Genomic DNA, 12,098 nt, shown 5'->3' with positions numbered 1-12,098 from the left:
ATTACAGGGCCCCGTTTGATGTAAATGGGACGGGCGGACGAGGGGGAGTGTCGAAGGAAGTGTGGACAGCTAGGCACCTTTATGCATATCATATGGGAGTGTGACCATGTTCAGTCGTATTGGAGGGAAATACATGAGATCAGTGCTGTGTTTGGAATTCGCCCGGAAGCACGTAGGTGTCTTCTAAACATCTGGGAGCCTACGGATTTCAACACACACCAGACACAGTGGATCACTCTGGGGCTTATGATAGCAAAGAGGGATATTGCTCAGGCCTGGGGAGCAGCGGCACCGCCCACGATAAGTACCTGGGAAGCAAACCTCGACTGGTGCATGAACCGGGAGAAGACAGTGTATGTGGCCCGAGGCTGCCCCCAAAAAATCGGCCCGAATATGGAAGGCATGGAACTCGTATCGTGGAGACATTTGTCCGCCTCCACTTAATATTGAACTGGATGATTTACACACCCTGTGACTTGCCCTCACTGTGTATGCTGTGAATAATACTCTGCTTTACTCTGTTATGCCTACACCAATGGTAATTGCTTTGTGTAATTTGCTAAATGTCGATGACTGTTTAATAAAAAGATTTGTAAAAAAAAAAAAAAAAACAAAGGGGCATAGCCTGCACTCGATGCTCACCCCCTTACGAGCCCATGCTGGGTTAAAATCTGTGATACCTAGCGTGATGACTCTCATGGAGAGTATTTTCCTGCGAGTCTCCGCTAACAGGGCCTCCCGCACGTACGGTTGAGCCTTTCCCAAATTATATGAATTGTCCAGTGGTTCTGTGAGCGGACTGGTGCTCAGGGATTCGATGTCAAGAGCAAAGATAGTTTCCAGGACCTGCTTATTCACCGCTTTCTTCCAAGAGTATTTAGGAATTTCGGATAGTTGTAGACTTACTGCCTCCATATTTAAAGTGGTAATGGCCTGGCTGAGGGTAATCTGCCAGGCTGTGCCTGTCTCCTTGAGAACAGACCTTAGTTGATGCCTAAGTGAGTCTTCTGGAGCCCTCAATGTCTTGATGTACAACTTTATCAGGTCACCCTGGCCTATTAAGTCTGGCCTCCGAAAGCCAATCTCCGTCTTAGCCTTGATTTTGTTGCTGCTCATGGGATCTGCAACACCAATTTGTATGCTTTGGTTTGATTTGTGTTTAGGAACTTATCCAGCACTCCAGGAAAGACACGTTGACCATAGCTGATGGCAGGAAGTAGTTTTGCTCTTAAGACTGTCAGTATCGGCTCAGTTGAACTTAACAAATGGTGGATTCATTGTCTTGTACAAAATACTGGCCAAAGGCCTGGAGGGTGGAGAGGATCTTCCACACAGGTGGAAGAAAAATGGAGGGGATACGTGCTCCCAAACAAGTATCAACAATTCAAAAGAGTATCCCCCCCCCCCAATAGAAAGTTACCAAATACAGGCACAGTTCTCTACTCAGGAGGTCTGATCAGATGTTACTAACATAACTGGGAGCAATACCTCTTTTGTACAGTAAGCCTCACACACTCTAATAGTGTAATGCTTCATCATCTGGTTCACCCTGGCTCTTAAAGGCCAGGGTGGGCTCAACCGTATTTCAGGGAGCGCTTTAGAGAAAAGGCCAGGGGGTTTAAAGATTAAAAATACTCCAGGTCTCCCTTTAATATGGAGTAATGGCGGATATTAAAAACAAATAGTAGGGTCTCCGAAAGGATACAATGGTCCTATGACCCTATACTCATTGCCGGATTGTCTTAACAGATGAGTAACATTGTTGGCTTTCGTTTTAAGAGGTTTTAGATTAATATTTGGTGTGGCCCTTTCTGAGAGCCATACCAAGATAGCTATAAGCTGCTACTGTGTCGATTCGCTGGTTTTCAATGAACCAATGGGCATGCTTTTTGTGCTGGTGTTTCCCAAACACCATTACCTTGGTCTTCTCCTGATTGATCTGTAAATGGTTATCTTGGTTGAAACAATCCAGCGCATTCAGGGCTCTCTGGAGGCCAACTCTAGTATGGTCCATTATTACAGTATCATCTGCATATTGTAGTACCGGCAGCCTCATCCTGCCCAGCCTTGGAGAAACTAGGCAGGCGTCTTGCAGAGCGGCCCCCATATCGGCAGTGTAGAGATTGAATAGAAGAGGTGCCAGTACAGAGCCCTGTTTAAGACCATTGTCTGTGAGAATTTTTGAGGACACTGTGTTAGCACTCGTTTTGATCCTTACCCAAGTGTGTACATGCACCACCACCACAACTACAGAAACACAACAGTACACCTCTACAGATACACTACAGCAATAAAATAACAACACACTATTACCACTCTACAAATTCAGAAACACAATGGCTACAAATACAACTTTCAAAACAGCTCCTACCCACAGCCCACACCTCCCCGCTGAACAGACCTTCAGCCGGCTACCTAGAAAACATTATCACTGTGTCTCCCGAGACAAAAGGGTGTTTGGGAAGGAATCTCCCTTCCAAAGGCTCCTTCCTCATTCTGTTTCTTTGTCTTCTCCTTCTTTCATCTCTTTCTCTCAGACCAAGTGAGTCATCCGTCCTGTCGAACTCAGAACTTTGAAACAACCACAGAGTGATGTTAACATACTATACAAATGACAACATGAACTTAAATTCACAGCTTTATCACAACACTTGCAGCAAATGCATCACTATTATGTAAAAGGAATAGTTACAATAGCCTTTCACAAAGTGTATATATGTGCATGAGATTTACACTCTCACCAGAATGTAGTATTCCACTTTTTATTTTTTTGTAATTCACAAACAGTGCCAGTAGTTTGCTTGGAAAGTGCACCTAGAGCAGCTTTCAGGAATACCACATGGAATAATATGCAACTAACCATTTCCCCAATGCATACTTGTATATAGTGTATAACTGTGCACTTCTGAAAGGCAGCTTGATGTTCAAATGCATGTTCTTTCCCTTTTTCCCCAGAGGGAAAAACATTTTTCCCATGGACAACCTTCTTGCTCTACTGAGTCTGGGGGCAAAAATTCTATGAAAAGTGTTACTGGTCTACATAATGCCAATTCGAATGACAAGTATCCTTTTGTGGAAAGCTGTCAGACGTAACTATCTAATTTTACTGTATTCTAGGTTGCATGTATTTATAATATTGATCATTTAGGCAACCTGCACTGGAGCACCACATGAGTGTTTGTTTTTACTAGGTAGCATATAAACTTCACAATATATGCTGTACTAATTCTAATTTCTTCTGGATTATGCCAACTGTTCCCTAAATCTACAGAGATGTAACTGATTCCATACATATGTCAACCCTTTTAAGTTAATACTACAATTAACTGACATGAAATCCTAGAGAGCCGCCCTATAAAGAAGAAAATTGTCACTTCTCCACAGCAGACAATATATTAAAGGATCCTTAACCCTCAATCAGGTTTTCTTTTCTAATCAAACAAACTTTATTCGGTTTTCACATATGAAACCATAAACGTATTCTACAATACCATGAATGATAAAAAGAGGGTAAAATCGTCACACTGGAAACATTGCTGCCCAAAAGATTCTTGTGCAAAACATACAATAAGTTATAAAGTGCATTTATCCTAGTTAATTAAAAATGCAAAAAAAGAGCAGAGGATGTAATTCTGAAGGCCTCCTCTATATTATATATATCGCCAGAGGGGCTATAATAAAGGAAGCATGCCCTTATTTAATCAAGGCAAGCTCCGAGCTTCACTGCTGATTTAAAAAAATTAAGAGCTAATAAAATGGAATCTTCATACAGCAATTGTAGATGAACAAAAGCTGGGTGCACATGCTTAAATTTCAATCTCCTTAAGACCGGGATAATAAACATTTTCCGGGGAGTTGCATAATAATTACAAAATATTTAAAAAAATGAAGCATGTCCAGTGGAGACTCCCCGTCGCAGCCACAGGATTCTAAAATCTGGCCTCTAGTACTCCCCCTTGGTGATGCCAACAAGAGATGAAGCAAGTCCAATCGGAACCTGCTCAGCAAAAAACTTTCATAAGTATTGAAGACTCCCAGAAGATATGGCTCAGTCATCAGTATTGTTTTCCAAATAAAAAATGTAATAACACTGGGTTTCCTCACTTCCAGCTCTTCCATTTTCCTTAGTCTACTAAAGGACTCACTGACCCACCCCCAGATCACCCTTGGTCACCACTTCCGGATTTGTAAAGAGTTCCACTCTTCCCAAACTTTCAAAACTACTTTTGATGCATCTAAACCAGGGGATATAATTAGCATAATCAAGAGCCATACACTCATTCAAGATTAGACGACTCAAAGTCGTTCCCTCATTCAGCCAGATCTTTAACCAAAATGTTAAAGGGCGTAAAGCCAGTAAATCACAAAGAAAAGGCACTCCCCATTCCTCATGAGCCACCATATTGGACATTCCTCGGGGAACACCTAGCAAACGTTTCAGAAATGGAGTTCTCAACTACTTGTAACTCATTCATGGGGACATAAACCAAAAATGTGCTACCATACGTGGTCTTAGCGACGCACTATGCCTGGTATATCTTTAAAAGTGCAGCAATCGGTCTCCTTCCTAGTTTGGAAACAAAATTTAGAACAGCTGTATTTGCATGCGCTAGATCCCCCCCCCCCCCCCCTTTTCTCTGTTTTAAAGGGCCCAATTTAATTTGGTCTTCCATTAGGACCCCCAGAGATGAAAAATACATCAAGGAACTTGAGCGGATCCAACCATAAATTGAAAAGGCTTTTCCGGGCAAGGTCCCACCTGCATCACATAGGATTTAGAATCATTTATTGACAGGCCCAAGTTTGCCATAAAAGAGGAGAAGGAGTCAAGCAATGTTTTTATACCCCTTGTGGTCCTAGATAAAAGTACTGCGTCATGTGCATATAATAAAACGGGCAGACCACGTCTGCCTATCTGTGTATAATCTATCATTGTCTTCGTTAAAACATTATACAAATCATCGATATACAAATTAAACAAAAAGGGGTCTAAAATACATCCTTGAAGTACTCCTCTCCGTATTGCAACTTTACGGGAAATCTTTAGATCTTGAGAGAATCGAACCTGCGCCTTGATTGAACGGTGGAGGTCTTCCACAAAACAGACAACATTGTCATCTACCCCCATAGCCAACATGGCCCGCCAAAGTTTAGCCCTGTTCACGCGATCAAACGCGGATGACAGGTCCATGAAGGCTAGGTAAATAGTTCCTGGGAGGGCTACTGTATATTTATTCAGAATCATGTATAAGTTAAGGCACCGAGCCACAGTGGACCACCCAGAGCAAAGCCCATACTGAACATCCAATAGGATAGTATGTTCCTCTGCCCAACTAGACAGCCTTTCCAGTACTCGACCTACCACCTTTACTATCGAATACAAAAATGAGATTGGTCTATAGCAGTGGGTGCTGTCTCTGTCGCCATTTTTGGAAACATGCACCATTGTGGAAGTAGCCCATGACTCAGGGCAGCCTCTCTTGCCGGTGGCATTCATCACTGCCGTGAGGACCAGTGCCCAAAAGGTTGCATCTAATTTGTAGAGATCCGGCAGAATGCCATCGGGACCGGGGCATTGTTGCTTGACAACCCAATGATGCCATCTTTAACCTTATCTATGTTGAAAACCAATTTGGAGGTATCTGCCTCACGGCCTAGGATGCAGTGTAGATCAAGGGGCCACGGGAACATGGCTTCAAAATGAAGCACCCACTCTTCTTTAGTAATGTGGGCACTCACGGTGCTTCTTTCCTCCTTATTCAAAAAAGGGCTATTTATTATGCTCTAGAACCTGGAGCTGTCCCTCAGCGTGCTGGCCTCAATTAACTCCCTCCAGGCTTCCTCCTTTAAGATGGACTTATGTCTTGCCAATTCCCATCTGAACTCCCTTCTACAGATTCTGACTAAAGTCAAGTCTCTTGGGCTCTTATTCAAAGCCTCCCTCAACTTCATCACTGCCCAGGAACAATTAGAATCAAACCATCTAGGTTTCTGAGTAACCATTCGCCAACATGGGGCACTTCAAAAATCACTAATTTTGGCAGAAATAGTGTCAAAACCACTAATAACCTCACCACGGCCGTTGATAGGATGGTGCACAGGGCTAACTCTTTAGTGCATGAAGCAGTTATTAACTCCTAGAAAGCGTCTGGGGATATCTAGGTCCATTTAAGCCGCCTCCCACCATCTGTTGGTCTCACCACCCCCACTCTGCCCGGCCCGCCCTCTAAGTGACAGTAAAGGCCCACTTAGTTGTACACACAAGGGGTTGTGATCACTGTATACACTGGCATGAATATTAAATCCCCTAAATAACTCGAGTAGAGGTGTTGATAGCAATATAAAGTCAATAAATGACCCACCTCCCCGCCCTTTAAGTGATGGTATAAGTGCCTTAATACGGGGGCCAAATAAGCATATGAGGGACGATAAATCAAAATCATGTGAAAGACCATTAAGCATGTCACCTTGTGAGGTATGTTCAAAATTAGTTCCCCTCACACGGAGACAACCCAGGTCTGCCAAGCTCAAAGTACTAGGGTCACCACATGGGTGAATGTTAAAGTCCCCGACGATCATAAGGTTTTTAAAGGTGGCATTAACAGGTTTCCTTAAAAACGAGCCCAACAGAGAGATATCGCACACATCCTTTACACAGGACGTCAAATTATAAAAATTGATAATACCCAATTTAGGTCACCCCTTGCTCAATACCAAAGATTGCAAAGATGGGTTCTCGGTTGACAAGGCAAGTATCTTACACTCTACAGTCAAAGAGATGAAGAGCCTTAATGGACGACTGAGGGCCAAGGGGAAAATTATTCAAAGATGTAACCAAAATCCTTTTTGCAATATGAGGCCTATTGAAATTGATAATAACGCAGTCACCTTTACAAAATTTTGGAGAGTTGCCTAACCAGTGACCCTTCACACCATATTGATATTTTTCTCTACTCCTTTGCATAGTGCAGTGTTACAAGATAACCAGTGTAGAACTTTGTTTTTCAATTGAGAATAGTCCTCCTTGGCACCATAGGCTAGGGTTGGTATATTCCCCAGAATCACAACATACAACATTGCCTCCGGTGGAAAATGTATAACGGCAGATTCCGCATAAAGTCCTCCACTGCCCCTGATGGCGGCTCTCCAGCTGTATTACTCGTGGGATTGAGTAGGTCACATGTAGTGGGCTTTTTCAGACCGGAGTTTAGAGTTTTGTGACTTAGATAGCTGTGCAGGGCTCCTTTGGGTTTTTGATGGGGAAGGTGGATGTTCCTTGGTGTTTATGGGAGATGTAATCAGGGCAGATCCTTTAGTTGCCGTAGAGATAATAGGACACCTTGATTCCAGGGTAGCGACTCCCCCCCCCCCCCTGGCGGGCATACAACATTTAAGATCAAATAATCCTTTTTCAATTAGCAACTGACGTCTAAACAAGGAATCCAGTTGAGAGTCCATCATGGCCTTCAGAGAAACCTGGAAGGGATCTAATATGGACGTGATGTCCGCCTTTGTAATTGCGTGAAGGCTTCTGGGTTGTTGTCGTCTCGGCTCTCGGTCTTTTTACCTTTCCCACGGCAATCGGCCCTTTCTTTTTGTCCCTGACCCTGGCCCAGCCAGATCTACTCCTCCCGGTCTCCCTCGCGTGGCAAACCAAGTAATTATAATTTGCTTATCCTGCTGCTTGCTTTGCATACCAACCACAAGACCTTGGCTGCAAGGTGCATCAGCCCCCAATCAATTTTTGACCAATATAGTGGGCGTAACTGGTGGTCTGTTGTGCACCTATTTGGGCCCTCTAACTCTGCAACACAGAGTAGTTTAATAGTCCGTCAGTGTTATCCGTAGTCAGAAGAGTTTTTGCTGTCGGCGTGGGGGAAATCACTCACTGAGACCTAGACAGACGCCGGATCGCCAGCTCTATCTCCTTGTCTAACACGCCTGGAAAGAGTCCATGGTCACTGCTGTAAAAAGCTCCCCGGATCCATGTGTACCTTACGTTTTACCGTTGTATACCCCCAATCTGTGTGCCTTCGAGCGTTTCGGCAAAAGAATGAACTGCCGCCGTGTCTGCTTGCATTGGTCGAGTATTAACTGCACAGAGTCAATGTCACAATGTCCACAAAAAACACATCATCCAGCCCTCTAGTAAGCCTCAGGTAAATATACCAACAGTACGTACAGTTACAAGGGGTGGCGCCTCCCTACCTGCCTCTCTACCTCTGCAACTTCAGGGTGGCCAAACTTACTGTAGCGGAGTCCTCTGGATTCAAGAGACAGGAACCAAGAGGGGGGGGGGGGGGTCCAGCCCCCTGCCCAGCCTCCTCCAGTCTCAGACGGGCACGCCCGTGCGTGTCCCTCGCTGCGGGAGCCCTGGTCGGTATTTGAGCACCTCCTGGCGCGTGCAGGCTACGTAGGCGGTGTCCACGTAAGCGACGTCCATGTAGCTGGCATCCACACCGCAAAGAAAGCTGGGGATTGTGGTTTCTTTAGCCCCCGCGGGAACAGCAGCGGCAAACGGCAAGTAAATCAGACTTAACTATCTACCTTTTACTTTATTCTAGGTTGCATATATTTATAATATTGATCATTTAGGCAACCTGCACTGGGGCACCACGAGTGTTTGTTCTTACTTGGCAACATATAAACTTCACAATATATGCGGTACTAACTCATTTCTTCTGGATTACGCCAACTGTTCCCTAAATCTACAGAGATGTAACTGATTTCATACATATTTCAACCCTTTTAAGTTAATACTACAATTGACATGAAATCCTAGAGAGCCACTCTATAAAGAAGAACATTGTCACTTCTCCACAGCAAACAATATATTAAAGGATCCTTAAGCCTCAATCATGTTAACGGGAACTCAAAATGGACGGGGATATTTGGCATACTACGTGAAAGTCGAGTCAAAAATCTGTTCAGTGATAGATAACATTTGGATATTAGTATACCTCCAGAAGACAATACCGTAACAAGACGCCAGTAGAGCCTGAGCTATGTATAAAGACATGGCTGGTGACACGACCTTCCCAATGGCAATATCTAACCCCCAAAAATCATGTTAATCACATTTCCCAATTTAATGTTGTTCACGGTTAATTTACCTGGAAAGACTTGTGGGAGTTAAATGCCAGAAGTTTAATTTTGGCATGCTTAATAAATAACCCACTCTTCATGCAACCATTCTGGAAGTTGTTACGCAAGTTCTGCATCCTTAACCAAGAATGAGACACATGTAAGGTGTCATCAGCATATAGTAGGGATCTTTACTCAGACTAAAGATGGTGCCACACTAATCCAAATTAAAAACTCAACGTCCATTTTATTTTAGAATGGCAAGATTATGGTGCAATTCTGCACTGTATTCTTAGCTCTAAGAGACTCTCTGAAATAAAAAATCTTCATAGAAAGCACAGAATTACTTCAATATGTAATCTAAGATACTCCAATGAAAGTGAGCCTAAGATGTCCTGAATTAAAGTAACTACAACAATGAGGAAAAGGCAAATGCCCATACTCTCACACACTTACTTACATGCTCTTAATCAACCAGCTCATGCTTAACAGATATTCGCTTGCAAGAACATGATTCAGTAACTGTGCACCCAAGCCGTAAGATGCCACTGTAGGTCTGGGTAATAAACATGATTCAACATTTCACCGCTTGCAATAAAAAAATACCACAAAATGCAACAGCAGAAAAAAAAACAAGTACTCATGCTCACCTCTCTAACTATGGACCCTTGCAACCTCACACCTCTAATTTGTCATCTTGCTTCTAAATCGCCCTAATCTCATCTTTCTTGTTTGTGATGATTTTAAGTTTTTTTCTGCAACGTTTTTTAAATCTTTATCTTGTGTTTTATTATGGGGAAAAAAAGAAAGTAGGATCTTATCACAGAGTCCAAGATGCCACAATGGAACACACTTCCCAGTGTTGCTATGGTCCCACTGCTTGGTTCTCTAAGCGAGACCAGTGCATAGCCTCAGTTAACTGCTCCCAATGGTGTTGTCCCTTTACTATTATACTTTATAATTAATAAAACCACTTTTACATAGGCTATTTTAGTTTCTTCTCTTTTCCCCAGCGAAGGGCAACAGATTTGTATAGCGTTTTCAAGGATGTGGAATCTACGCGGGTTTAGTTGTCTTGTATTCTTTAAATTCTGAGATGTATAGTCCTAATTTTATAATCGGCTATACAGGCCAGCACATAAAAAACCAAGGAAAGCAAACATCAGCAATGCCAAAAGATTTAATGTGTCAATACAAATAAACACATGCATTCACAAATGCGGTTTATATATGCAAAGACTGCCTGCCCTTCTGGCATCGTCATTTCTGGGGGGGGGGGGGGGGGGGGGGGGGGGGGAATACTTAAAACGATAGTTTTCTGTATAGAATGCACCTGGTGATAAAGCACTGAAAGTGACAAACAGTGTGATGATTTACTGTACTTTTCCGATGCAAATTATGCCAGAAGTCCACTTTATGTATAGTTTAACGATATTATAAAACTCCATGAAAACCTAGGCACACTATATGTATATTTTAAAGAACTGGTAAAAATGCACGTTGCAGAACTAAAAGGCTGTAATTGATGGTGGTTCCGATTGGTCATGTTTACGTCTACTCTAGAGTAGAAGGCACAGGTCTCCCGATGTCGCATTGTCCTTCAACTTTACTGTTTATTGACAGGTAAATGCTCTGCATAAAATAAAAACACAAAACAGGTCCTATCTTACAGTAAATGTTTGCGGAGAAGTGCCGGAGCTCTCGCATTAAAAGTAATGCACCTCTGCTGAGAGGTGCAGATAATCTCCCTTTCAAATTAAGGAAGTGCGGGTGCACAGTACCTGCCCATTTAAAGCACTGGTTAAAGATAACAACATTGTGCCACACTCCATCCACTATGTACGCTGCAGACCATGCGAATGAGTTTCACGTATGTTTCACACTAGCTTTATTTGTTATAACAAGGAAACATACCCTGTAGGATTAAATCCAGAACAACATATTTGTGCCATATATTAGTATCGCCGCTGACAACTTTAGGACTACCGTCCTAAATGATCCCATTCATTTTCAAGCCACCCCTTACGGTTGCCCTAAAGCATTGTTCTGCGACCACAGGCATTCACGTTATGTCACATTCTTATTGTCCCAAACAGCCAACGAAGCCACTCGCACGAGTTGCACACAGGGGTTGGAAATCCTAAGACTCCGTGACCCAACATGCTCTGCGGTGGCTTCCTGGACATTGTCAGGTTACCTTGGTGGATGCTGAGGTCATGGCGCCTCTCACCCGCTCCTCTACCCCGCGCTTTCCCTCCTACGCTTCGCCGCAGCTCCCGGGAAACCTCAATGAGAACCTTCTAATGTCCCTCCCTCTCAACATGTCTGCGATTGGTTCGGATCTGAACAGGGCGTACTCCAATTGGCTAAAATGCGCGTTACATTATACGTAGAACTGGACAGTGAGATAGAAAGGAGACAAACGTGCGCAAAATCGCGAATCTCAAACTGGGCTGCTATTCACATCATCAATACACCATAGTAAAGAACTAACACAGTATCATAAAATTAACAGGTTCATACCTAACCAGTCGGGAAAGTACACGCCCAAAATTATCAATGCAAGAAATTATGAAACCTGTAACATCTCATTTTATAATGCATTAAAAGATTTACCAATTTATGTTCAACCCCTGAAATCGATTTACATTTAAATGTAACTTTTCTTCTAGTTATGCAATCTATAAGTATGTTTTTCAGGCCAGAAATTTTAAACTTCTGTCTGCGCTCTTCGTGATCCGTACGGGAGGACCATACGTTTAAAGATGGCGGCCAAAACACCATTTGAACTCCATATTCTGACATGGCGCCAACGTGTCTATTTTGAATATTTCTGCCTTTTTTGAAGCACCTATCCTTGTGGTCCTTGTTCTTTCTCAACTTAATAAACAAATCTCCTTTTTGCTGTTTCCAGAGTGAACGTTGCCTGTCTTATTCTTACGATAGGAATAGTGACTCGGATTTCTAGGAATGCTACAGTGGTTAAGAACCGGTACATCTCATTATCATTAGTC

The 12,098-nt window shown here is 43.0% G+C and overlaps 1 protein-coding gene across 3 annotated transcripts in view; it reads right to left on the bottom strand.

Annotated features, from left to right (window-relative positions):
* Positions 1-11,418, bottom strand: part of BACC1 (BPTF associated chromatin complex component 1) — a 110,428-nt gene extending 99,010 nt beyond the window's left edge. For all 3 annotated transcript variants that reach the window (XM_085637452.1, XM_085637454.1, XM_085637453.1), the window contains exon 1: positions 11,282-11,418. In XM_085637452.1, coding sequence (XP_085493578.1) covers positions 11,282-11,302 — 21 coding nt within the window. In that variant the 5' untranslated portion in view covers positions 11,303-11,418. The remainder of the gene's footprint in view (positions 1-11,281) is intronic.
* Positions 11,419-12,098: the final 680 nt, after the last annotated feature.

Source organism: Triturus cristatus, chromosome 12, assembly GCF_964204655.1.
Source record: "Triturus cristatus chromosome 12, aTriCri1.1, whole genome shotgun sequence".
In the NCBI taxonomy this organism is placed as follows: Eukaryota; Metazoa; Chordata; class Amphibia; order Caudata; family Salamandridae; genus Triturus; species Triturus cristatus.
Note: the sequence above shows the minus strand (reverse complement) of the source record. Positions and strands in the feature narration are given on the sequence as shown.